General features: G+C 34.1%; 1 protein-coding gene across 2 annotated transcripts in view; it reads left to right on the top strand.

Moving 5' to 3' along the window:
* The window catches only part of KIFAP3 (kinesin associated protein 3), a 116,538-nt gene that overhangs the window by 11,234 nt on the left and 81,545 nt on the right, over positions 1-23,759 (top strand). For both annotated transcript variants that reach the window (XM_081113197.1, XM_081113196.1), the window contains exons 4-10: positions 1,214-1,269; positions 1,816-1,957; positions 6,083-6,182; positions 7,661-7,785; positions 10,142-10,240; positions 13,152-13,330; positions 22,722-22,884. In XM_081113197.1, the coding sequence (XP_080969323.1) occupies positions 1,214-1,269; positions 1,816-1,957; positions 6,083-6,182; positions 7,661-7,785; positions 10,142-10,240; positions 13,152-13,330; positions 22,722-22,884 (864 nt within the window). The remainder of the gene's footprint in view (positions 1-1,213; positions 1,270-1,815; positions 1,958-6,082; positions 6,183-7,660; positions 7,786-10,141; positions 10,241-13,151; positions 13,331-22,721; positions 22,885-23,759) is intronic.

Raw genomic sequence — 23,759 nt, 5'->3', positions numbered from 1 at the left:
GTTCACTGTGGGGGAGGGGGACGTTCCTCAACCTGGCCTGTGCCCTCTCGCAGTCCGGTACCCCTCACTCCTTCCCACCTGCCTGCAGTGGAGGAGGGAGAGGCTCTTGCCACTGCCGCTGCCCTCACCAGCCATGAGCCCAGTTTCTGGCTGAGTTGCACGCCCCCTGTGGGAGCACACTGACCACCAGGGGGCAGCTCCTGCATTGAACGTCTGCCCCCTGGTGGTCAGTGCACATCATAGTGACTGGTCCTTCCACCGTTTGGTTGATTTGCATATTAGGGTTTTATTATATAGGACGGTTCTACACAAAATGATGTTTCTATTTCATACTGTGTGTGTGTATGTGCACATCCACACAAATGCTGAAATAAGAAATAAAAAGCAGATATCTGTCATATTGACTCTAGAATAACAATAGGAGAGAATTAGAGGCAGAAAACCTATTTTCTCTACTCCAACTAGATTTATGTTTTCTAAATTTCTCATTGACATTTAGTTTATTATTTGAATGGGTGACTTAATTACTTAAATGTTAAATATATGTCATATGCATTAGACTATCCTAATGTTATGTTTTATGAATCTTTCTTAGGAAAATACTTCCTTTTCATTCCTCAATGTCTCTATTGTTAACATGCTTCTATTTTCAGCCCCTCAACAAGAACTAAGCCATTAAAATATTAGAACTAAGTGACTGATTATTTATAGAAGGCATTTTCAAATAATCTAAACCAAAAATGAAACAAAATAAAAATACAGACATTTTAATGCAAAATCATCTCAGATTATTGAATGGTTAGTTATTTCATTTCATAGTATTACATTTACATATCTTTCATCATGGGTAAGTTCCAAAATATAATGCCCTTGAAATAACTTATAAAGGCTTAAGTTTTGATTATACTAAGTAAAACAAATGAAATAGAAAATTTGTTTAAACCTTTTCAAATTCGTCTTGTCTCTCTATGAACAGGAAATAAACTGCCTTGTGCCTAATGTATACTTTTATTAGTTAGCCCTAAATAGAGTTACTAACTCACATTGTATAATCAATAGGTATTTGTTGAGTGAATTGGATGCCTATGAACTTATTTAAAAGCAAAATTAAGCTTAGCTAATCAGCTGCTGAGCATAAAAATTACTCAGAAATGCTAAAAACCTAGTTCTTCTCATTAAAAAAAAACCACAACTTTTTTTTTTTTTTTTACAGAAAAAAAAGAAAAAACAAGCAAACCTAAAGATCCACCTCCTTTTGAAGGAATGGAGGTAAGACTACATTCTGATCTAACAGAAATATGATTATAAGGTGTTGCCTTTTACCATCAGTAATTCATACAATCAACATTAAACATATGTATAATTTTTAAAAAGTGATTGAACTTAGAAGTGCCTGAAAAAGGTAGGAAGTCAGTATTTAATTGATAAAGGCAAAATTATTGGGTATGTTTTTTTAGACAATTTATTTTGATAGAAAAGTAAGTTGTGAAGTGGTTTAAATATTTTTATTGCAATATGTTTTGAAATATTATTATAGTGATACAAATTACTTTGTATTATATTTAAAATATTTTATAATTGATAGACCAAGTTTAGAGCTTATCTACATCCCATTTTATCATATGGTTTATAATTACTTTTGTATTGAAGTCCTAGCACCCAAAGGTCTAATTTCCCCCTCTATGAGTCCTTTGAAAAACTTATCTATTATTATAAAAGGCAATATATTGATCACAAAATATCATTCCTTTGACAGTGGCTCTGTTAAACATTATTATTATTTTGGAATATTTTCTTCTTCTTCCTTTGTTTCAGATTGATGAAGTTGCTAACATTAATGATATGGATGAATACATTGAGTTATTGTATGAAGATATACCTGACAAGGTTCGGGGTTCTGCTTTGATCCTGCAACTTGCTCGAAATCCTGATAACTTGGAAGAACTACTATTAAATGGTAACTTATAGTTATAAATATTAAAATTAGAAAAATTATTGTAAAATATGATTTTTAAATTATTATATTAGAGAGTTAAGTTAAAATTATTTATGCTAAACTTAAAAATATACTTTTTCCAGCTCTTTATTACCTTTCTTCTTCAAATTTTTAACATGAGAGCATAACATCTAAATGTTCCCCGGAAAATTCATCAATCATTTAATAAGGGAAATCAAGCATTTTTGGTACTGTATCTTTTCTTCTAATTTGGAATACTTTTTAAAAATATATATTTTTCTTGATTTCAGAGAGGAAGGGAGAGAGAGAGAGAGGAGAGAGAGAGAGAAAGAGAGAGAAGAGAGAGAAGAGAGAGAAAGATAGAGAGAGAGAGAGAGGAGAGAAAGAGAAAGAAACATCAATGAAAAGAGAGAATCATTGATTGGCTGTCTCCTACACACTTCCTACTGGGCATCAAAGCCACAACCCAAGCATGTGCCATGACTGGGAATTGAACTGTGATCGACCTCCTGGTTCATAGATCGACACTGGTTCAATCATGGATCCACACCAGCCAGGCTGGAACACTTTTTTATTTTTATTTTTTCAATTAGGAGGCAATATGAAGCTTTTGACATTTGTATACACGTCAACCTGAAGGACTTCCTTTAGTATTTGTCATAGGGGAGTTCTACTATCTTAAGTTTTTGTTTTCCTTCGTGTTTGAAGGATAGTTTTGCTGGATAGAGAATTGTTGGTTGATTGTCTTTCTCTTAGCATTTTGAATATGTCATGCCACTGCTTTCATGTCTCCATGGTTTCTGATGTGAAATCTGCTGTTAATTTTATTGAGGATCCTGTGTACATGTTGAATTGTTTTTCTCTTTCTGCTTTCAACATTTTCTTTGTCTTTGGCTATTGCCAGTTTGACTGTGATGTGTTTAAGTGTTGATATCTTTGAATTTATCTTACTTGGAATTTGTGGATCTTCTTGGATGTGCAGATTAATGTTTTTCAGCAAACTTGGAAAGTTGTTAGCCATTATTTGTTAAATATTCATTTTGCTCTTTTGTCTTTTTTCCTCTTGCAACTCCCATTTTGTTTATGTTAGTATGCTTGTTGATGTTCCCCAGGTCTTTGAGACTCTATTTATTTTTCGTTTTTTTCTTTCTGTTCCTGAAACTAGATAATTTAATTGACCTGCCTTTACATTTGTTCATTCTTTCTTTTTCTAGCTTATATCTGCTGTTAATATTATTAATGAATTTTCATTTCAGCTATTGTAATTTGCAATTGCAGAATTTCCACTTGGTTCATTTTTAAATAATGTGTATCTCTTTATGATATTTTTTGTTTGTTGAGACATCATTCTCCTACCTTCTCATGCTTTTCTTTAATTCTTTCAGTTCTTTTAGTTCTTTTTTTAAAAGATATATTTTTATAGATTTCAGAGAAGAAGGGAGAGGGAGAGAGAGATAGATCAATGATGAGAGAGAATCATTGATTGGCTGTCTCCTGCACATCCCTGACTGGGGATGGAGCCCACAGACCAGGCATGTGCCCTGACCAGGAACCCAACCATGACCTCCAGATTTATAGGTCGCCGCTTAACCACTGAGCCAAGCCGGCCGGGCCATTTCTTTTAGTTCTTTGAATATATTTACAATAGATGATTTTAAATCTCTGCCTCCTAAATTTCCTGATTATGAGATATCCTGTCCTGTTTCTTTGCATATCTTTCTATTTTTTATTGTTATTTTGAAATAATTTTGTGGAAACTGAAAATCTGATTCCCACTCCCTCCAGGGCCTGTTATTTTTGCTGTTCGTTTGTTTAATGAGTTTCCTGGATTATTTCTGTAAAGTCTGTATTCTTTGTGCAGCCGCTGAATCCTCTGCTCAGTTAGTTTAGTAGCAGCTGATGATTGTATAGAGATTTCCTTAAATGCCTGGCACTGCGTGTCCCAACCTTTGCTGAGGGAGCTCTGTGTGTGTGTTTATGTGTGTGTGTGTGGAGGAGGGAGGCTTGTCTTCAGTGCTCAAGCAGGTAGTTTAGAGCCTTATCTTCACTTCCTGCTTGCACATTGCCTTAAGGCAGCGGTTCTCAACCTGTGGGTCGCGACCCCTTTGGCGGTCGAACGACCCTTTCACAGGGGTCGCCTAAGACCATCCTGCATATCAGATATTTACATTATGATTCATAACAGTAGCAACATTTCAGTTATGAAGTAGCAACGAAAATAATTTTATGGTTGGATCACAACATGAGGAACTGTATTTAAAGGCCAGAAGGTTGAGAACCACTGCCTTAAGGTTTTCCAGAGATGAGAGATTAGGTCCTTCTCTGTTCTTTCTCTGGCATGTGCATATCCCTGCACATAGAATCCTGGGAATGTGTTGGAGCTTTTCAAAGACCCTGTGAATATCTTTTTCCAGTTATTCCTCTTAAAGATTTAGGTCAGCCTCTTGTTAACTCCAACTGGCAAGGCTGCTGCACATTAATGCCACATCTCAACAAGTAGTTTTCACCAAATGCCCTGGGTGAAAGGCTGCATGGAGCAAGCTCTGAGTCAGGACAAGTAAAGAAAACCCTGGGAATGGAGCTTTTCAGCAAGCATCCAGGTGGATTAGAGAGTGACAGTTCTTTGAGGAGGGATTTGGGAAGCAAGCACCAAACTGTTCTGCCTCCTCCAGTTGCTGTTAGGCTGCTGTTTTTTGCAGATACCATAGTTGTGATTTCCTTGTATATTTTGTACATTTTCTTATGTATTATTTTGAGATCACTTTAGTATATTCTTTAAAAAATTATAATGGAATTTTAATTTTGCCTTCTGTAAACTCTAATTTTCTTTGGGCTATTTCTTGCTAACTCATGTATAATTCTTGTAGCTGTAATTTCATTGAGGTATTTCTCTGTTCTATACTAAAAGAGAAAAATGAAATAAAATTTCAAAAGTGGGTCACTAAACCTTTGCCTAAATCATGGTATTATAGTATATCACTTCCAAAGTATATTCTATGGTATCCTATTTCCTCTGGATTATAGTGATGAAATGTCCAGATTCTTTGTTAAGTAGGACTTTTTGGAGCTTTTGCTCTTAATATACATTGCCTGTCTAATTACTTAATTCTACAATGATTTTGGAGACCAGTATATATTATACTAGTATGTGCTCTGCATTGTGAATATGAAAAACATGAAATGCCATTATATGATTTTTTAGGTTGTTAAAAAAATTCAAAGTGGATTAATATCATAGTGAATTCTTATTGTTTCATAATCTGAATAGCCTGGAAGCTCAAATAAATTGAACACTTCCATTACAATGATAAATACTGATAATGCAGTCCATGGAGTATAATAGATCCTGGGTGCCAAAGAAAGTTAAATGATAAATTATATATAATACACAGATATTCTATTTAATATTTATTAAGAATTGGTTGGCCATATAGCAACACTAATTTGAAAATAGTCTCATTACTTTATGTTTACTTAATATGTGGTAATTCTCATTAATCAATTCATTAATTTCACCTTTCTCATGATAAAAATCTAGCATGGATATTTATTAAACTTCCCTAAAGCTAATTTTGCGAAAAATTTTTGTTTTATTTATGTCTATTGGCATCAATTTAACATGATATTAAAATATTAGACTTATTATTTTGTGTATAACTTTTATTTGGCTATTAATTTGCTTTAATGGATCTAGTGTTAGCCTGCTAAACTGCTCATTATTTTTTTTAGAATTGTTCTAGTTTTTTTAACTTATTCACAAACACCTTAAATCACGTTAAAAAAGAAAAAAAGTATACTACTGTAGCAAGTGGAAATTCAACTCAAGAAATAAGTAGTCTTATTATTTTATTGTCACCCGAAATATATTTATATTACTTTATCTAAATCATATTTTATTTTTCTGTATACAGGAATAGACTTAAAGTTGCATATTATGAGTTTTTAAGTAAAAGTTGGATTTCAATTTTAAAAATAGCTTTCTGTGTTGAAAAGAAGCATCCTACTTTGTTGTCCCAGTTCTGTCTTAGCTTTGTTATTTATTTATAAGCAGACATTTAAAACCAATCACCCTTTATACTAGAGGCAAGACGAATGATTATATTTGCATGTCCCATTTTTATCTAGAAACTGCCCTTGGTGCATTAGCAAGAGTCCTGAGAGAAGACTGGAAGCAAAGTGTTGAGTTAGCCACAAACATAATTTACATCTTTTTCTGTTTTTCCAGGTAAGTATTAAAATTAGGTAATAAAAGCAATAGTCTATCTGTATTTCTCCTTGTGTATGACATTGGTTTAGATTGTAGATCATTGGTTCGTTTAGTCCTCTGTGTGTCTGCCCATACTCTGTTCTGAACTCTTATTCTGTTTTCTATCCTCTGTCCTCTCCGTTGTTCTGTTTTAATTTAGTCTGTACTCACCCAAGCATGTACATGTGTGCATGCGCATGAGTGTGTGCACACCTTCCCATTCATGCACCCACCGTTTAAGAGTATGAACTCTTGACGTAGACTGACTGGATTTGAATTTAAGTCCTGCTATTTATTAGCTGTTTGATCTTGGCTCTATTACTTAACTTCTCTGTGCCGTGGTTTCCTCATCTGTAAGCTGTGAATAGTAATAGTAGCACCTTTTAGGTAGCTTTTAGAATAAAGCCTGACCCAGACTAAGTGCAATAAATGTTACTGTTTACATACACACCTGTTATGTATTCACATGTATTATTTTACACATATATTCTTTAGAAAGATGTTTTTTGAGACATTGTAAAAAATCTCTAGCTAATTTCTAGAGAATTGCCTTTCTCTAGTCTAAAAAATGTGTCTAGAATTAGCAAATATTTACTGAATAAGTACTTGGATCATGAATTGTCTAAGACAATGATGGTGAACCTTTTGAGCTCGGCGTGTCAGCATTTTGAAAAACCCTAACTTAACTCTGGTGCCATGTCACATAGAGAAATTTTTTGATATTTGCAACCATAGTAAAACAAAGATTTATATTTTTGATATTTATTTTATATATTTAAATGCCATTTAACAAAGAAAAATCAACCAAAAAAATGAGTTCACATGTCACCTCTGACACGTGTGTCATAGGTTTGCCATCACTGGTCTAGGAAACATGTAAAAAACACAATTACTAATAATTTTTTAAAATTTTTTTATTGATTGATTTTAGAGAAAGGGGGGGGGGGGACATTGATTTGTTGTTCCACTTATTTATGCACTTATTGGTTGATTTTTGTATGGGCACTGACCAAGGATTAAATCCGTAATCTTGACATATCAGGTTGATGCTGTAACCAACTGAGCTACTGGCCAGGACATGATTGCTAATACTTTACTAGTTTATTCTTTGGTGTTAGTTTTATTTAATAACAGTATTGTTATAGTATTAGTTTTGTTAGGTGATAGTCTGAAGATTTATTTTGAGGGTATCTGAATATTTTAAATGATTTTTAATTATGTGTTTTGTTTAATTTCCAACTTAAAAATAATTTCATTTCAGCTAATAGTAATATCTTACAATATAGTTAAAGGAATCTCAGAATTTCAAGTTTTTCTAGTAAGCTCTCTATTTATTTATTGATATGTGTATATCAAATTTATTTTCTATGTTGTTTGTACCAGTGTTTACCCTAAACAGTTTCCTGAACCCACAAAATGTATTACTTTAACCACATACTAAAATCTCTTCTTTGAAGCTTTTCTCAGTTTCATGGACTTATCACTCACTATAAAATTGGAGCTTTGTGTATGAATATCATTGATCATGAATTAAAAAGACATGAGCTTTGGCAAGAAGAACTTTCTAAGAAGAAGAAAGCTGATATCCTTTTAGAGTGGCATTTCACCCCACTGTTGTTGCCTATTGCTATGAGCTTTGGATGAATGGGATTTTTTTTCTCCATTCACAGTATATGAAAAATGCAAGAGTGGTTTAAAGGTTAAGATGAAGATTGAAACTGTCAGAATGAATATAGTTTGACATATACTTTTTTTATCTCATCTAACTTTGATTAGTTGATGAGATAGAGGGACTTAAATTAGTGGTCTGGATACTGAATTGGTGAATCTCTAAGTAGCTACACGTATGCCTCCTAAGATCCTTTGGTTAGCAGAAGTCTGGCTCACCACTGTTCCCTATGCAGTTCTTTCTTTGTGATTTTTATTGGAATGGGTGTGGATTTGGTGATTAACCTAGCTTTAAATTATATTTTTCTAATTAAGCACAATAATTCCTTTCTTAGTACATACAAATTTGAGATGCCTGCAGAATGATAGAACTTATGAAAAGAACCTTGAAAATTATCTATTTTAACCCATCTTTCAATAGAGGAGTCTTTTCTGCAACTTCCCTTACAAATGGGTTATTTAGTCTCTTCTTTAACAATGTCACTGCTTAATGATTTAGCTTATTTTGTGATGTGGTATTCTATTTATTATAATGTTCTTTGCTTACTGCACTAAAGTCTACTCCTCAATAACTTCTGTCCCTGGGTTGTAATCTTGCATACTGAAGCAATATAGAATAGAATATTTTTTTCAACATCACATTTCTTATATGTGAGGATATTTATCCTATTACCTCTACAACTAATTCTTCTAGATTGAGGTCCTGATTTATTCATGTTTGTTCTTATATGACTTCTTTTGCAGATCAACAACCCATTCTGGTGGCTTTTTTTTCCCAACCCCAAATTTATTGATTTCTTTTAAAAAGTTAAAATATTATTCCTATTGTGCAGAGTGTCATATGTTTCTTATGTCCCCATCATGGAATCCCCAAGACACTATAAAAATGCACCCTCACACCCATATAAGCTTTGATTTTACTTAATTAGGATCTTTCAAGGTTTAGAAATTTTCTGTGTGTGCTATAAACTTCTGACATCTAGATAAATATTGCCTTAAACCACATGGACAACTCAAAAATCCTGAATATTTTAGATTATTTCTGGAGTCCCAAGTCTCCTGAATGCACCCAAAATTTATTTAAACTGGAGGGATACGAAGAGGACCACTAATGGGACTTTAGCGACCATTAAGTTATACATTTTGATTGGTGATAAGAACTGATATTTTAGGACATATTATATTCCTATAAGTATCAGATATCATTGGTTGTAAGATGTACCATTATTTACAAATAACCAATGAAGAAAAAAATGCTTCCAATTAAACTATGGCACATCATCATGGATTATAAGACACATCCAAAATTCTGGAGATATTACCATGTGGGCAAATGTGTCTTAGAATCACTGGATTATAATAATTGAAGGAATATAAAATGACCTTTCAGAATTCTGGCCATTTCTCCTAAAATATTGCTATTTTATTAAGTTTTAAGTTTTTGATGCAAGTAGCATTCAATAGGGAATTGTTTTTAAGTGCTTGGGGATTTGAAGTCTGACTAAAGTAACTATTTTCTGCAGGTGTCCAGGGGACTGTTTTGGGGGCCATAACATGTGATTTTTAAAAAATATTTTTTATTGATTTTAGAGAGAGGAAGGGAGAGGAATAGAGAGATAGAAACATTGATGAGAAACATCGATCAGCTGCCTCCTGCACTCCCCTCACCAGGGATTGAGCCCTCAGCTGGGGCACAGGAATTGAACTGTGACCTGGTTCACAGGCCGATATTCAACCACTGAGCAACACCAACTGGGCCATAAGATGTAATTTTTACATTTCGTTTACCTTTAACTTTGGTATATTTCTTTTTTGATATCTATTCTGAAGAGGGTGCTAAAAAGTTTAAACCTAATAGACATTCTTTGACTATTCAGGGCATCTGTCTGAAGTAGAAACTAGTAGTCTTATTAACAAAATTATTTTTAAGGCAGTAATCATTTTGGTACATGACCCACTTGCTAATCTGTTGAAAGTTAGAGACTTGTGTACATACATAAAATATTTGCTTATGATTTCTGGGGATTCAAGTATTTGGTGAAGGCCAAAAATGTGTTCACCCAAGCACTCAAAGCACATCCTTGAACCCTTGGTTAAGAAGTCCTGTTATGACACAATTATTATGCAGAGAATACTATTTTAGTTAAACTATTAGAGAAAATAACTGGATAATATTGCATGTACAGTTTAATAGCGCTGTTCTTCATAGTGGTTTTCAGTAGGGTTTCTTCTTTGCTTCAATGAGTATGGAAGATCCTTAACTTGTTTACTTGATGAAGACCCTGAAAACCAAACTTTGAGAAAAGAGTATGAAAAAACCTTTAAAAAATACCAGGGGCTTGTGGTAAAACAGGAACAGCTCTTACGAGGTACGAATTCTTAAACACTAAGAAATACAGCAAAATGCTTACTCTGCATTTAGTTTGTTCCATTGTTTGTCAGATTGGTAAAGGTAATAGAATAATTGAGAGTTTTATACATTTTAATATGCTACAAATTTTGTGTCTTTAGCATGGGTAATAATGTTTTAAATTTTACTCTACTATTTTCCAACAAAAAACCCACTCAGTTTTTACTTGTTATTTACTTGTGTAGATACTTGTTATTTATGTACACAGAGATGACATTTAATCCATTTTGTAACCTTTTCATTAATAAGAATCTTGTCTTTCAATCCCTAATAAACTTAGTGAATTATTCTGTTGCTTTCATAGAAGATTGATATAAAAAATTTTGTAACATTTCTCTTTAATGAAATAGAGTCTTCTTTGGGGTTATTGAGAGATTTACATGTTCACTAGTATGGTTTCTCATTCATAAGATACAAAGTGAGAATGATCTGGGGCTTTCAAGTGTACAATCAATTTCTGCTTTGTAGCTGACTATTGAGGTATAATCCTATCTAATAATAGACAAACGTGGTAATTGACCGTACCTTCGCTACGCCTCCCATTGGCTAATCAGTGAGATATGCAAATTAACCACCAACAAAGGTGGTGGTTAATTTGCATACGTAGGCGCGAAGCAGTGGAGCGAAGGCTTGAAGGTGGCTCCGGCTGGAGCAGCGAAGACAGAAGGCGGCTCCAGCCAGAGCGAAGGCCTGGGTCCCGGGTGCCGGAGCGAAGACAGAAGGCGGCTCCAGCCAGAGCGAAGGCCTGGGTCCCGGGTGCCGGAGGAAAACCGGTGCCGGCAGCCAGGGGAAGGGAAGGCCTATTGCACGAATCTTTTCGTGCAACAGGCCTCTAGTTGACATATAATAGTGTAATTTGATTCATGTATATATTGCAAAATGTTTATCACTATAAGTTTAATTAACACATCCTTTACCACAAGTAATTATGATTTTGTTGTTATTGTTATGGTGATAACATTTAAGTTCTCTCATAGCAACCTTCAACTATACAATACAATAATGTTAACTCTGGTCATCATGCTGTACATTAAATCCCTAGAATTTATTCATCTTATAACTGAAAATTTGCACCATTTGACTAATGTCTTCCCATTTCCCCCCCCCCCCCCCAACTCAGCTCCTGGTAACCATCAGTCTACTCTCTATTTCTATGAATTCAGTTATTGTAGATTCTACATATAAGCGAGAACTTACGGTATTTGTCTTTCTCTGTCTGACTTATTTTGTTTAGCATAATGCCCTCAAAGTCCATCTATGTTGTCACAAATGGCAGATATCCTTCTTTCTTTATAGATAAATAATACTCCATATATATATGATGGTTACCAGAGGGGAAGGGGGAATAGGGGAGAGATAGTAAACAGTAAAGGGGGCCCTATCTAGTTTGGCTCAGTGGATAGAGCGTCAGCCTGCGCCATGAAAGGTCCCGGGTTTGATTCTGGTCAAGGGCACATGCCCGGGTTGCAGGCTCGATCCCCAGTGGGGGGCATGCAGGAGGCAACCAATCAGTGATTCTCATCATTGATGTTTCTATCTCTCTCTCCCTCTCCCTTCTCCTCTGAAATCAATAAATATATTTTTTAAAAAAAGATTAAAGGGGGGTCAAATATATGGTGACGGAAGGAGATTTGACTTTGGTGGTAAACACAAAATGCAACATACAGATGATGTATTATAGAACTGTATACTGAAACCTATATAATTTTATTAACCAATGTCACCCTAATCAATTTAATTAAAAAATAAAACAAGTGATAATATATTAGATATAAATCCAAATATATCAGTTATTATATTGCATGTAAGTGGACTAAATACAATTTGGATGCCACTTTAAGAAAAAAAAAAGTGGGTTACTCTTTATATATCAACTAGTATAGTGCCTGGCATACAGCAAGTACTTAATTATTGTGAACTACCTTCCCAACTCAAATGTTTGTTAAATAAATTTAATGTTTATATATTTCAATATATTTCATACTTATACATACATTTTTTCTATTCATAAAGGTTTAGAGATGGTTTATAAGAATACATGAAATTAAATACTAAAAAAAGGATAAAATCAAGGCCATAGGACAGCCAAAAGATCATATTGACCATAATAGCCTACATAATTCTGGCAGAAAGTGTTCATGTCTTAACTCTGAAGCTTTCTGTTCATCAAGGCAAAATGTAAAACATTATCTGTTACATAATTCTCACTGTCAAAAGAGAACAATTATATGAGTTATGACAACCTAGTCACTTTTATAACATATTTAAAAGAAATTTTACTTAGAACTAGTAGACAGTAACCTCAACTTTGCCTAGTATAACAATCATATTAATGAATTTCATACACATTATTTCCTGTAGTGACTGTCAGAAAATCAGTTTGAAAATGAAAAAGGTTTTAGAATCCTTAGATTCAGCTTAGTTGTACAATACATTTTGGATTATAGCTCTTTTTAACATAGCAGCCCCTAGTTGTTTAAGTTTTACCTTGTTTTCTATATGTAGAAAATTATTTTTCCCCACCTGCCTATTTTATTATTTGCTAACATATTTCTTTAATTTCCATTTGATTACCGTTAAGTGCTAAGCTCCAAGAGGGTATGAATCATTGTCTTATTATGGTTATTGTGTCCTTCATAGATCATTAAGAATGTTATTTTATATATATATATATATATATATATGTTTTATTTTATATAACATAGCATTTAATAATAATAAATGTTTTCTAATGAATAAATTAATAACTAGTTAAAATTTTCAAAATAATATATTCTCTTCTAAGAACTACGTCTGTTACTTTAGTGAGTAGGAATGATTTATTAACTTACTGATTCAATATGTCAATCTCATCTATTTTACTTTTCTAGTTGCTCTTTATTTGCTTCTGAATCTTGCTGAAGATACGCGCACAGAACTGAAGATGAGGAATAAGAACATAGTTCACATGCTGGTGAAGGCTCTTGATCGGGACAATTTTGAGCTGCTTATTCTAGTTGTGTCATTCTTGAAGAAACTCAGCATTTTTATGGAGAACAAAAATGATATGGTAACTTACGTTGAAACAGTCCATATTTGCCATTTTCAAGTTAGAATATTTTGATAAAAAGTAAACACATTATCCCCCTACTGAGATAATGCTGAATGAAAATTTAATAATAACAATAACTCCCTTAAATAATCTTTATTGGGAAATACATTTCAGATTACTTAATACTCCAGATAATTGAAGCTTATAGAAAAATACAAAAATCTTTTTCTAATATTATATAGAATGAATGTTTTCGTATTAAACAGTATATATAGAAAGTAATTTAAACTTAAGATTGTGCTTCAGAGTTATCTGCCCTTATATTATTTTCCCCTAAAGTATTTTTTTCTCCTGCATTTCAGATTTTGTGTGTGGAATTTCAATTTAGCCCAATCTCTTCTGTCTCACTTACTGTTGCAGTTGGGAGGCATAAGCTATTGATTCTGTTCCTTAATATCCCTTCTTTCTATTCCACATGCTATTGTACCAGTTCATGCCCTCTTTCTTATACCCTCTTCATTTCTTGTTTGAATTATTGCAGTGGTCTTTGAGGCATATAAATTAATTGTATATTATTTCTCCTTCTGAAAATATGCATCTTACAGAAATATATAAAGATAGAATAAAAATTACCTGCCTTTGCTATGTTATTTAAAAGTCCTTGTTAGAACAATGTTATATTAAAAATAGATCAGACATTAACCTTACCTTGATTTCCAATATTTAAGTTTATAATTTTAGCTATTACAAATAACACTTCAGTGGACACATTTGTAAGTGTGTCTTTGTCCATATTTCTGATTATTTTCTTACGATATAGTCCTAAAAATGGGATTATTGGTTCATTGGTCTGAACTCTATTGAGAATCATTTTAGAACTATATGCTAATATAAGTCATTATGTTACTATGTATTATTGGTATAAGTGAATTCTTCTTCAGATAGTCTAAATATACAATATTTCTTCCTACTCTTCTTTTCTTCTTTTAAAACAAATGAACTAGGAAGTAGCTTATGTTTATCAAATGACACACCTCTTTGAAAACCTGACTGATTTATCAAATTTAATAAGTGCCTTCAATTCTGATACTTGAAATATAAGAAATTTTATTTTACCCACAGATGTTTAGTATCTGTCATCTTTATCAGTATTAATTATTAATGATCACTGTATGCCTGATATTGCTTTAAGACTGAATTTACTTAAGAGAAATTAATCAAAAACATTTTTAAACTTATTAACCTTATATTTAAGAAGAATATGATGACATGGTGATGTGTATACTCCTGAGGAATTTGAATGTGGTAAATAGTTGCTTTCCATTGCTCTAAATTGAAGTATAGTCTTCCATTTATGTATTTTTTTTTTTTAAATATATATTTTATTGATTTTTTACAGAGAGGAAGGGAGAGAGATAGAGAGTTAGAAACATCGACGAGAGAGAAACATCGATCAGCTGCCTCCTGCACATCTCCCACTGGGGATGTGCCCGCAACCCAGGTACATGCCCCTGACCGGAATCGAACCTGGGACCCTTCAGTCCGCAGGCCGACGCTCTATCCACTGAGCCAAACCGGTTTTGGCCATTTATGTATTTAGATTAAGTTCACAAAATTTAAATTGATTTATCATCAGTGTGTATCTAGTTTTTGTTGATTAAATTAATATTTATATGTTTATTCAATCAAAAATTACCTCAAGAATAATATTAAAATTATTTTCTGGTAAGATCATAGATTCAGAATATAAATGGTCTCATCAAACCTCATTTTTTATTAAAGAGGAAAAACAAGGTTTAGGAAAGGTAATCCATGCATAAGAATGATTAGCCAGATTTTTTGCTGTAGGTGGTATGCATGTCATCTTTTATTGTGGAAGAAGTGCATTTATTTAAGGGCATTGTATCGCATCAGGATTTTTAGATTTAGTGAATTACCTCCATGTTTAGATTTAGTGAATTACCTCCTCATTTTGCAGATGAAGTAGCAGAGGATTGGAGAGGTTAAGTAATTTGCTCAAAGATCTCCAGGTCATGTTTCCTACTCTTTCTCTCTGCCTTTAAGGTAAAAAATTTTTGTATTTTATGTTGTTGTTTTTTTAAAAACTTTTTGGCAAGCTTAAGTATAAGAAATTTTTAAATAGCTGCCAGAAGCACTAAAAAGAATTACTTAAGGGCTGAAAGAAATTTTCTGAGTGTTGATAAGCTGACACTTTACATAGAACATTTAATAAAACAATTACTGTACGTTCCATTTTATAGACATATAATTAAGAGGGCATTTCATGTTGAGACAGTTACTAAATTTAGCTTTAGGGACGGAGCTTTTATAAACCTGAAAGACATGATTGAAGGCTGTGTCTAGTCTAACTCTCTGGTTGGACGACCTGGCAAGTTTACATTCCATTTTCTGCAGCGGAAATACAAATTAATTTTTTAAAAAAACTCTCCAGGTTACATTATTATTAAGTTTTTTATAATACCAGTGTGTAGTGTTGCTTTTTCAAAAGAACAATATTACTTAATATAATTAGTAACAGATGAAGCCTGTGGCAATTTTATTTAAAAGGGGTGGTGGGAGGGATGGCTGATCTATTTGTGAGGTTGTATTATTTATTTAAATAACGTATTTATTTTAGTGTTGATGTGAACTAATACTGACCTTGCTTTTTAGAGTTATATATTTTAAAGGAAATTTAGTTTACTTTAAAAATATTTTAATTAGCTAGGAGACTGTCTAGGGCGGGGGGATAAAATGGACACATATGTAATACCCTTTGTAATACTTTAAGCAATAAATTTAAAATAAATAAATAAATAAAAATATTTTAATTAATAATTTAAATTGAGATTTTATATTTTAATACAGTATAACAGCCCTAGCCAGTTTGGCTCAGTGGATAGAGAGTCAGCCTGCGGACTGAAGGGTCCCGGATTTGATTCCAGTCAAGGGCATGTACCTTGGTTGCAGTCACATCCCCAGTGGAGGGTGTGCAGGAGGCAGCTGATCGATGTTTCTCTCTCATCGATGTTTCTAACTCTCTATCCCTCTTCCTTCCTCTCTGTAAAAAAATCAATAAAATATATATTTGAAAAACTACAGTATAACAAGAAGGTAATAAGTCATATTAGAATATGATTTTAAGAGTAACAACAGGGTATATATTCCTTGGATTGCTTTTTTTCTTATTCAATTTTGAGGGTTTTTTTGTCATATTTTGAATATGTCTTTTATCAATAGTTATGTTTTGCAGATATTTTCTCCTAGTTTCTGTGACTTGTTTTTTCATTCTTCTATGATAAGCAGAAGGTGGGTTTAGTTTTGTCTTTTTGTTTTTATTGATTTCAGAGAGGAAGGAGGAGGGAGAGAGAGATAAAAACATCAATAATGAGAGAGAATCATTGATTGGCTGTCTCCTGCATGCCCCACACTGGGGACTGAGCCCGCAACCCAGGCATGTGCCCCAACTGGGAATTGAACCGTGACCTCCTGGTTCATAGGTCGACACTCAACCACTTGAGCCACGCAGGCTGGGTCAGAGCAGAAGGTTTTAATTGTTATAAAGTCCAGTTTTTAAAGAATTTTGTAATGGTTGGTATTTTGGTGTTGTATTTAAGAAATCTTTGCCTAACTTAGGTCACAAAGATATCGTCCTACTTTCTCTTCAAGTAGGCTTTGTGTTGTTGCTCTTTTGTTTATTAGTCTGTGATCCATCCATCCTTAGTTAATTTTGTATATGGTTCAAGGTATGCATCAAGATTCATGTTTTGAAATGGATATCCAGTTGTCCCAGTACCATTTGTTGAAAAGACTATTCTTTCTCCACTGAATTGCCTTTACTCCATATTAAAATTGCCTTTGTACCTTTGTTGAAAATCAATCGGCTATATATGTGTGGTTCTATTTTTGAACTCTCTTTTTTCTATTCCATTTACCATTTGTCTGTGTTCTGACCAATACATCTTTGTCTCGATTATTGTAGCTTTATAGTAAGTTTTGAAATTAGGTGGTACATGGCTTCAAATGTTGTTATTCTTTTTTTTTAATTATTCTGGCTATTTCATATTCTTTACCTTTTTCATGCCCATTTAGAATCATACCCAATCTATTTCTTTAAAAAAATCTTAGAATCTTGATTGGGATGGCATTGAATCTATTGTTAATAATAATATATATTCAATATATTAGCCACATTGGATTTTCCAATCCATGAACATGGTATAGCTCTCCATTTGTTTAGGTCTTTCTTGATTTCTTCCATTATTTCAGTTTTTAGCAAAAAAAAAAAAATGTAGTTTAAAAATTGTAGTTTTTATAAAAGAAATTAGTTTTCCATTGTTGATCTGTTATTGAAGTATAATTAATATATCCTATTAGTTTCTTTGTACATCATAGAAATTTGATATTTATGTACGTTACAAAATGATCACTGCAGTAAGTCTAGTTACCATCTGTTGTGATTTATAGTATATAGAAATATAGTTGATTTTTGTATATTTGTGTCCTGTGACTTTGCTAAATTCACTTTTTAGTTGTAGTTACTCTTTGTATGTTCTTGGGTTTTTCTAAGTAGAAAATTGTGTTCTCTGTAAATAGAAAGTTTTTCTTGTTCCATTCTAATTTGCATGCCTTTTTGTTTTCCTATGCTACTAGAGAGGGGCTCTTTAATATGATGTTAAAACGGAATTCTGTGAATGGGCTTTCCTGCCCTGTTACTAATCTTAGGAGGAAAGCAATGTTTTTTACTATTAAGTATAATGTTATCTAGGTTTTTCGTAGATACTCTATCAGTTTAAGTTCTGTTCTGTTCCTAGTTTATTGAGACTTAACTATGAATGAATGTTGGATTTTGTCAGATGCCTTTCCTGCATTGGTTGAAATGATAATAATTTTTCTTCTTGAGACTGTTGATACAGGGATTTGTATTGATTGACTTTCATATGTTGAGCTGGTCACATTCACGGGATAAATACCACTTGATCATGATGTATTTTTTATACATTACTATATTTTGTTAGGTAATATATTGTGGAGGATTTTTGTATCTATGTTTATGAGAGATTTCTAGTTTATGGTGTTGTACTTAAAAAATCTTTGCCTAACTTAGGTCACAAAGATATCTTATGCCATGGGCTGGTTTTGCTATTATGATAAATGTGGCCTCATAGAATGAATTGGGAAGCATTTTCTCTCCAATTTTTCTGCAAGGGTTTTGTGTAGAGTTGGCATTATTTATACTTGAATGTTTAATAGACTTCACCAGTGAAAAAGTCATTTGGGCCTGGAGTTTTCTTTCTTTAAACTTCTTTAATATCTATAAGACTATTTACGTTATCTATTTCTTTTTGAGTGGTAATGTTGTAGTTTGTGTTTTTCAAGGAATTTATGCATTTCATCTATGCCATCAAATGTATGAGTACAGAATTCTAGGTTGATATATACCTCAGATAATATCAGTTCGTCTTGAAGATTATTTTTCCTCTGAGAAGCCTTCTTTGACAACAACTTACACTGAGATGATCTCAGGTTCAGTCTCACAGTGCTCTTTTTTTTTCTCGTATATAATAGTTATACAATTACAATTAAATAATTGTATAGTTGTTGTTGTGGGGTTTTTTTTGCTGTATTTCACACCCTCTGGTGTATAAAATCCATGAAGTCAGGAACTATTTCTTTCCTGTTCTTATATATGCATACATATATATCCAGGGCTTATTTAAGAAATATTTGTTGAATGAATAAAGAAATAAATCTGGAAAAGAATTTATTTACTGTAATCAATGAAGCTAGTGATAGAGCCACAGTTTTGTATAAATGTGACAAGTATTTGTCACTGGCCTCTGTGGAAATTGTTTTCGGCAGTTAACAAATGAATGATTGACCCACCCTCTTTAACAGACTAAACTAGGAAAAAGAGAGACCTTAATTAGTGAGTCTTTGGAGATGGATTTGTACTTTGTAATGAAGAGCTCTCAGATATAACAGCAGTGAGACCATGGAGAGTAGATAGAGTTCTGAAGGCAAAATTGTTTGGTCAATTTAGCATTTTAAAAATTTTAGGTTATTCCCTGGGATGGAATGAAAGGGGAAAAGTATATCTAGGGCTCAGTTACTAATATGGCATTTACAAGGTCAGTGAACAATTGCAATAAAGATATGGAAAAGGTGGTATAAATAAATGATTGCTTTATACCTCTACTAAAAGAAAAAGTGCAGCAAGATTTTTCATAAACATTTTGGTAATGATAAAAAATTATGTAGTTATATAGAATTGCTCTCATTTTTAGCCATTTCTTTGTAATAAAGATATGAGATATTTTTATAACCAAATTTTTCTGATTGCTACCTTAAGAAATGTGAATACAGGGCTTACATTACCAAATAAGGTCTGTCCTCTGTGATTTCACACTCTAAAACAAGCTCTCTTGATGCAATTTTATAATCTCCTAGGGTTGGGAGGTTAATAAACCTTTTCTGTAAATGACCAAGTAGTCAGTATTTTAGGCTTGCAGTTCATACAGCCTCTGTCCATAACTACTCAGCCCTACTGGTGGAGCATGATAGCAGTCATGGGTAGTCTATAAACAAACTAGAGACCCAGTGCACAAATTCGGGTCGCTCAGCCTGTCCTGCAGGATCGGGTCGAAACCAGCTCTCCGACATCCCTCAAGAGTTCCCGGATGTGAGAGGGCACAGGTCAGGCCAAGGGACCCCACCAGTGCATGATCAGGGCCTGGGAGGGACACGAGAGGTTGGCCAGCCGGGGAGGGACCGAAGGAGGGCTCCAGGGCGTGTCCGGCCCACCTCGCTCAGTCCCGATCAGCCGGACCAGCAGCAAGCTAACCTATCAGCTGGAGCGTCTGCCTCCTGGTGGTCAGTGCACATGATAGCGAGTGGTTGAGTGGCCTTGGCATATCATTAGCATATTACACTTTGATTGGTTGAACAGACCAATAATAAAAGCATATTAGGCTTTTATTATATAGGATGAGCATGGCTGTTTTCCCATAAAACTTTATGGAAACTGCAATATTTGAATTTCAAATAATTTTTATGTGTCAAGAAATTCTCTTAATTTTTTCAACCATTTAAAAAGGTAAAAGTCGAAAATTAGCTTTAGCTCTTGGGTTTTATTAAATGACCTGTCGGGCCAAATTAGACACACTAGCCATGGTTTTCTGACCCCTGTCCTAAGGTTTCAAATATTACTCGTAAACCAGGCTCTCTCCTGAATTTTACAAGATTTCCCAAGATCCACTGAATAGTCACCTAAAATTAAGTATGACAAAAATTAAAATAATTTTGCTCTTCTTGTCATATGCCTGTTTTTCAACTTATAAAGCTTAGTTAGTGGCACCTACATCCTCTTTATTGACTGTGTGGAAAAGGAGCCTGAGACTGCTCTTATATAGGCCCTCTCACAAGGTTGGACATCACTGGTGTCCAGGAACTTGGATTTATGGAGTGTTTTCCCTGTTTCCTAACTCATAAGGCTGGTTTACTGTGCCTAAATTGTTTGCTCAAGCAACGTGGTTTATGCTGAACACCTGCTTTCCTTTTGGGAGTCTGGAATTTTAGTCTGAGCTAGGTAGAAGGTACCTATGTGACTTGCCCCCAGTAAAAATCTTGGGCACCAAATCTCAGTCTCACTGCAACACTGGAGCACATCCTGTATTGGGCTGTGGGGAAAGGATTCTAGGAAGCTTACACCTGATTTTCTCTGGACTTTGCCTCCATGGGTTTTTTTTCTTTTCTAATTTTACTTTGTGTCCTTTCATTGTAATGAATCACAGTCATAAATGTGACTATATGCTGAGTCTTGTGAGTCCTCCTAGCAAATCACCGAACACATTGAACCAAGCCAGAAACCTGAAAGTCATCTTCAGCGCCTCTTCTTCATTGCTCATTCATGTGATTTGACTATATCTCTTAAATACCTCTCAAATGAGTCTTTCCTCTTCAATCTTTATGTTCTTTCTTTGATTCAAACCCTAATCACAAGGCAATATATTCTTCAGCACTTACCTTCAATCTCTACCTATACAGTGTACCATAAGCATTTGTTTGTATCTTTGTGTGTGTGTGTTTTGTGTGTGTGTGTGTGTGTGTGTGTGTGTGTGTACTGATATGTTTGTTTGTATATTACTCAGTCTGACCATATCACCCTCTGAACCAAAAACCATTCTGGGCACTTTACTGCCTATAGGACAATTTAAACCTCTTAACAGAGGTTTAAAAGCATTAAAAGCTTTTTGTGATCTGTCCAGTGTCTGTCCTGGGCACCTGCCATGCTCCAGCATATACTTTGTATTGTAGTCATCCAAAGCACAGCCATCTCTCAACAAGCTTTTATGCCCTAGTGCCTGACCACTGGCTTTCTCTTCTCTTAACCAGAGAGCAAATTATTACACATTTTAAAGAACTCTGTTTCTAATTTCAAGTCTTTTTTGTTCTTCTAGGTAGCTTAGTGCTTCCTTCCATGTTGCTTCCAGAGCACTTTATGCATTCCATTTCATCACATTGTATTTAATTATTTGTTCCATTTCTCTGTTCTCTTTCTAGACTGCAATCCTTGAAGGCCAGGACTAGATCTTGTTTGCTCTAGCACAGGGCTGGCACTTAGTAGGTGGGGACCCATGTATTTTCAAGAAACTGGTGTAATTTGTCCTCTAGTTGATTCTATTATGTAAAGGAAGGAAGGGATGATGTGGCAATGTATATTTTCGCCTCAAAAGTTTGCTTTCATACCAATCAGAAATAATATATGCACCTCTATGTTCACATCAGTGCAATTTGCAATAGCTAAGATCTCAAAATAGCCCAAGTGCCCATCAGTAGATGAGAGGATGAAAAAAGCTCGAGTACATTTACACCATGGGATACTATGCAGCAGTAAAAAAAAAGGATCTCCCTCTTTGAGACAGCATGGAGGGACCTGGAGAGTATTATGCAAAGTGAAATCAGCCAATTAGAGAAAGACAAGTATCACATGATCTCACTCATGTGGAATCTAAAGAACAAAATAAACTGATGAAGATAATAGATCCAGAGACATAGAAGCATGGAACAGAGGAAAGGTGGTGGTGGATGGGTGGGAAAAGATTAACCAAATAATGTGCATGCTGATATGCATAACCCACGGGCACAAGCAATAGTGTGGTAAAGGCCTGGGGTGGGGGGAAGGTAGGGGCCAGAAGGGGTCAATGGGGAATAAAAGAGGACATCTGTAATACTTTCAACAATAAAGATAAAAATAAATAAATTTTTTAAAAGTGTGCTTTTAGAGAATTTTGTGGATTAAAATGAGTATATAGCTTAACATAATTAGGATACAATGAAAAAATTATAATCTTTTTTTGTCTTACTGTGCAACAGAACCTCACTGCATTTGTATTATTATTTTACATAGGTGGAAATGGATATTGTTGAAAAACTGGTAAAAATGGTACCTTGTGAGCATGAAGACCTGCTGAATATCACCCTCCGACTTCTATTAAACTTGTCCTTTGACACAGGACTGAGAAATAAGATGGTACAAGTTGGACTGCTTCCCAAACTCACTGCACTCCTAGGTATGCTTTTTAAAAATTCATGATAGTGTTGCTTGGAATTTCCAACATCATTAGAAAATTGAGCAGTGTGTTGAAAAGTCAGCTGAATATATAATCTTTGATTGGGAACTTAAAAATGAACAATGAATGAAAAATGACACATGCCAGGATTCCTCTGGTGCTGTAGAATGCACTGGAATGTTAACTCTGACTTCATTTACCCATGTGAAAGTGAAATCAATGTGCAACTACACAGGGAAGCAAGAAGGAAAATTATTTTCTCTTCATTTTTTTAAAAGCAGTTATCATTTAAGTTCTTGTATGCTGCCATACTTTTAAAATTCTCCTGACAACTACACAAATTTGGTGAGCCTTTTTGTCATTAAGTAAAAAAGGGGCATTTTTATATAGTGTGAGTTAGAAAATATTGTATAGGAGGATTCAGTTCATGATGCATTTTCCCATTAGCTGTTAGAAAGAGATCTACATAGCAAGGATGGATTCAGATGCTAACGCTTCTGTGTTTTTACATAATGCTTCTTAGCAGAGTATTATTCACCCTTGATCTTGGTCTGTTCCGTGTCTGTCTTTACAGGCAACTACTACTTCCCAGCACATGCTGTATACTGTGTCCTTGCTGAGCCCTCAGAGTTCCCTAAACAAGCTCTTTTATGCCTATGTGCCTGTTCATCTGCTTTTTCCTTCTACCAGGGATGCCACTGCCTTTACTAACCAGAAAGCTAATTCTCACTTGTCTTTTAAGACTGTTCCTTTGTTTCAGTACTAAAGTTTCATTCTTGTTTTGTAGTGTTCTCCATAGAGTCAAATATTTTGTAACTGTTTCCAATAGTAGTGGGGTAGTAGTGGAATGATTTAAAAATACGTTTATTCTTTGC

Source organism: Myotis nattereri, assembly GCF_964212035.1.
Source record: "Myotis nattereri genome assembly, chromosome: 18".
Taxonomy (NCBI): domain Eukaryota; kingdom Metazoa; phylum Chordata; class Mammalia; order Chiroptera; family Vespertilionidae; genus Myotis; species Myotis nattereri.
The sequence above is the reverse complement of the archived record's forward strand: the minus strand, read 5'-3'. Positions and strand labels throughout refer to the sequence as shown.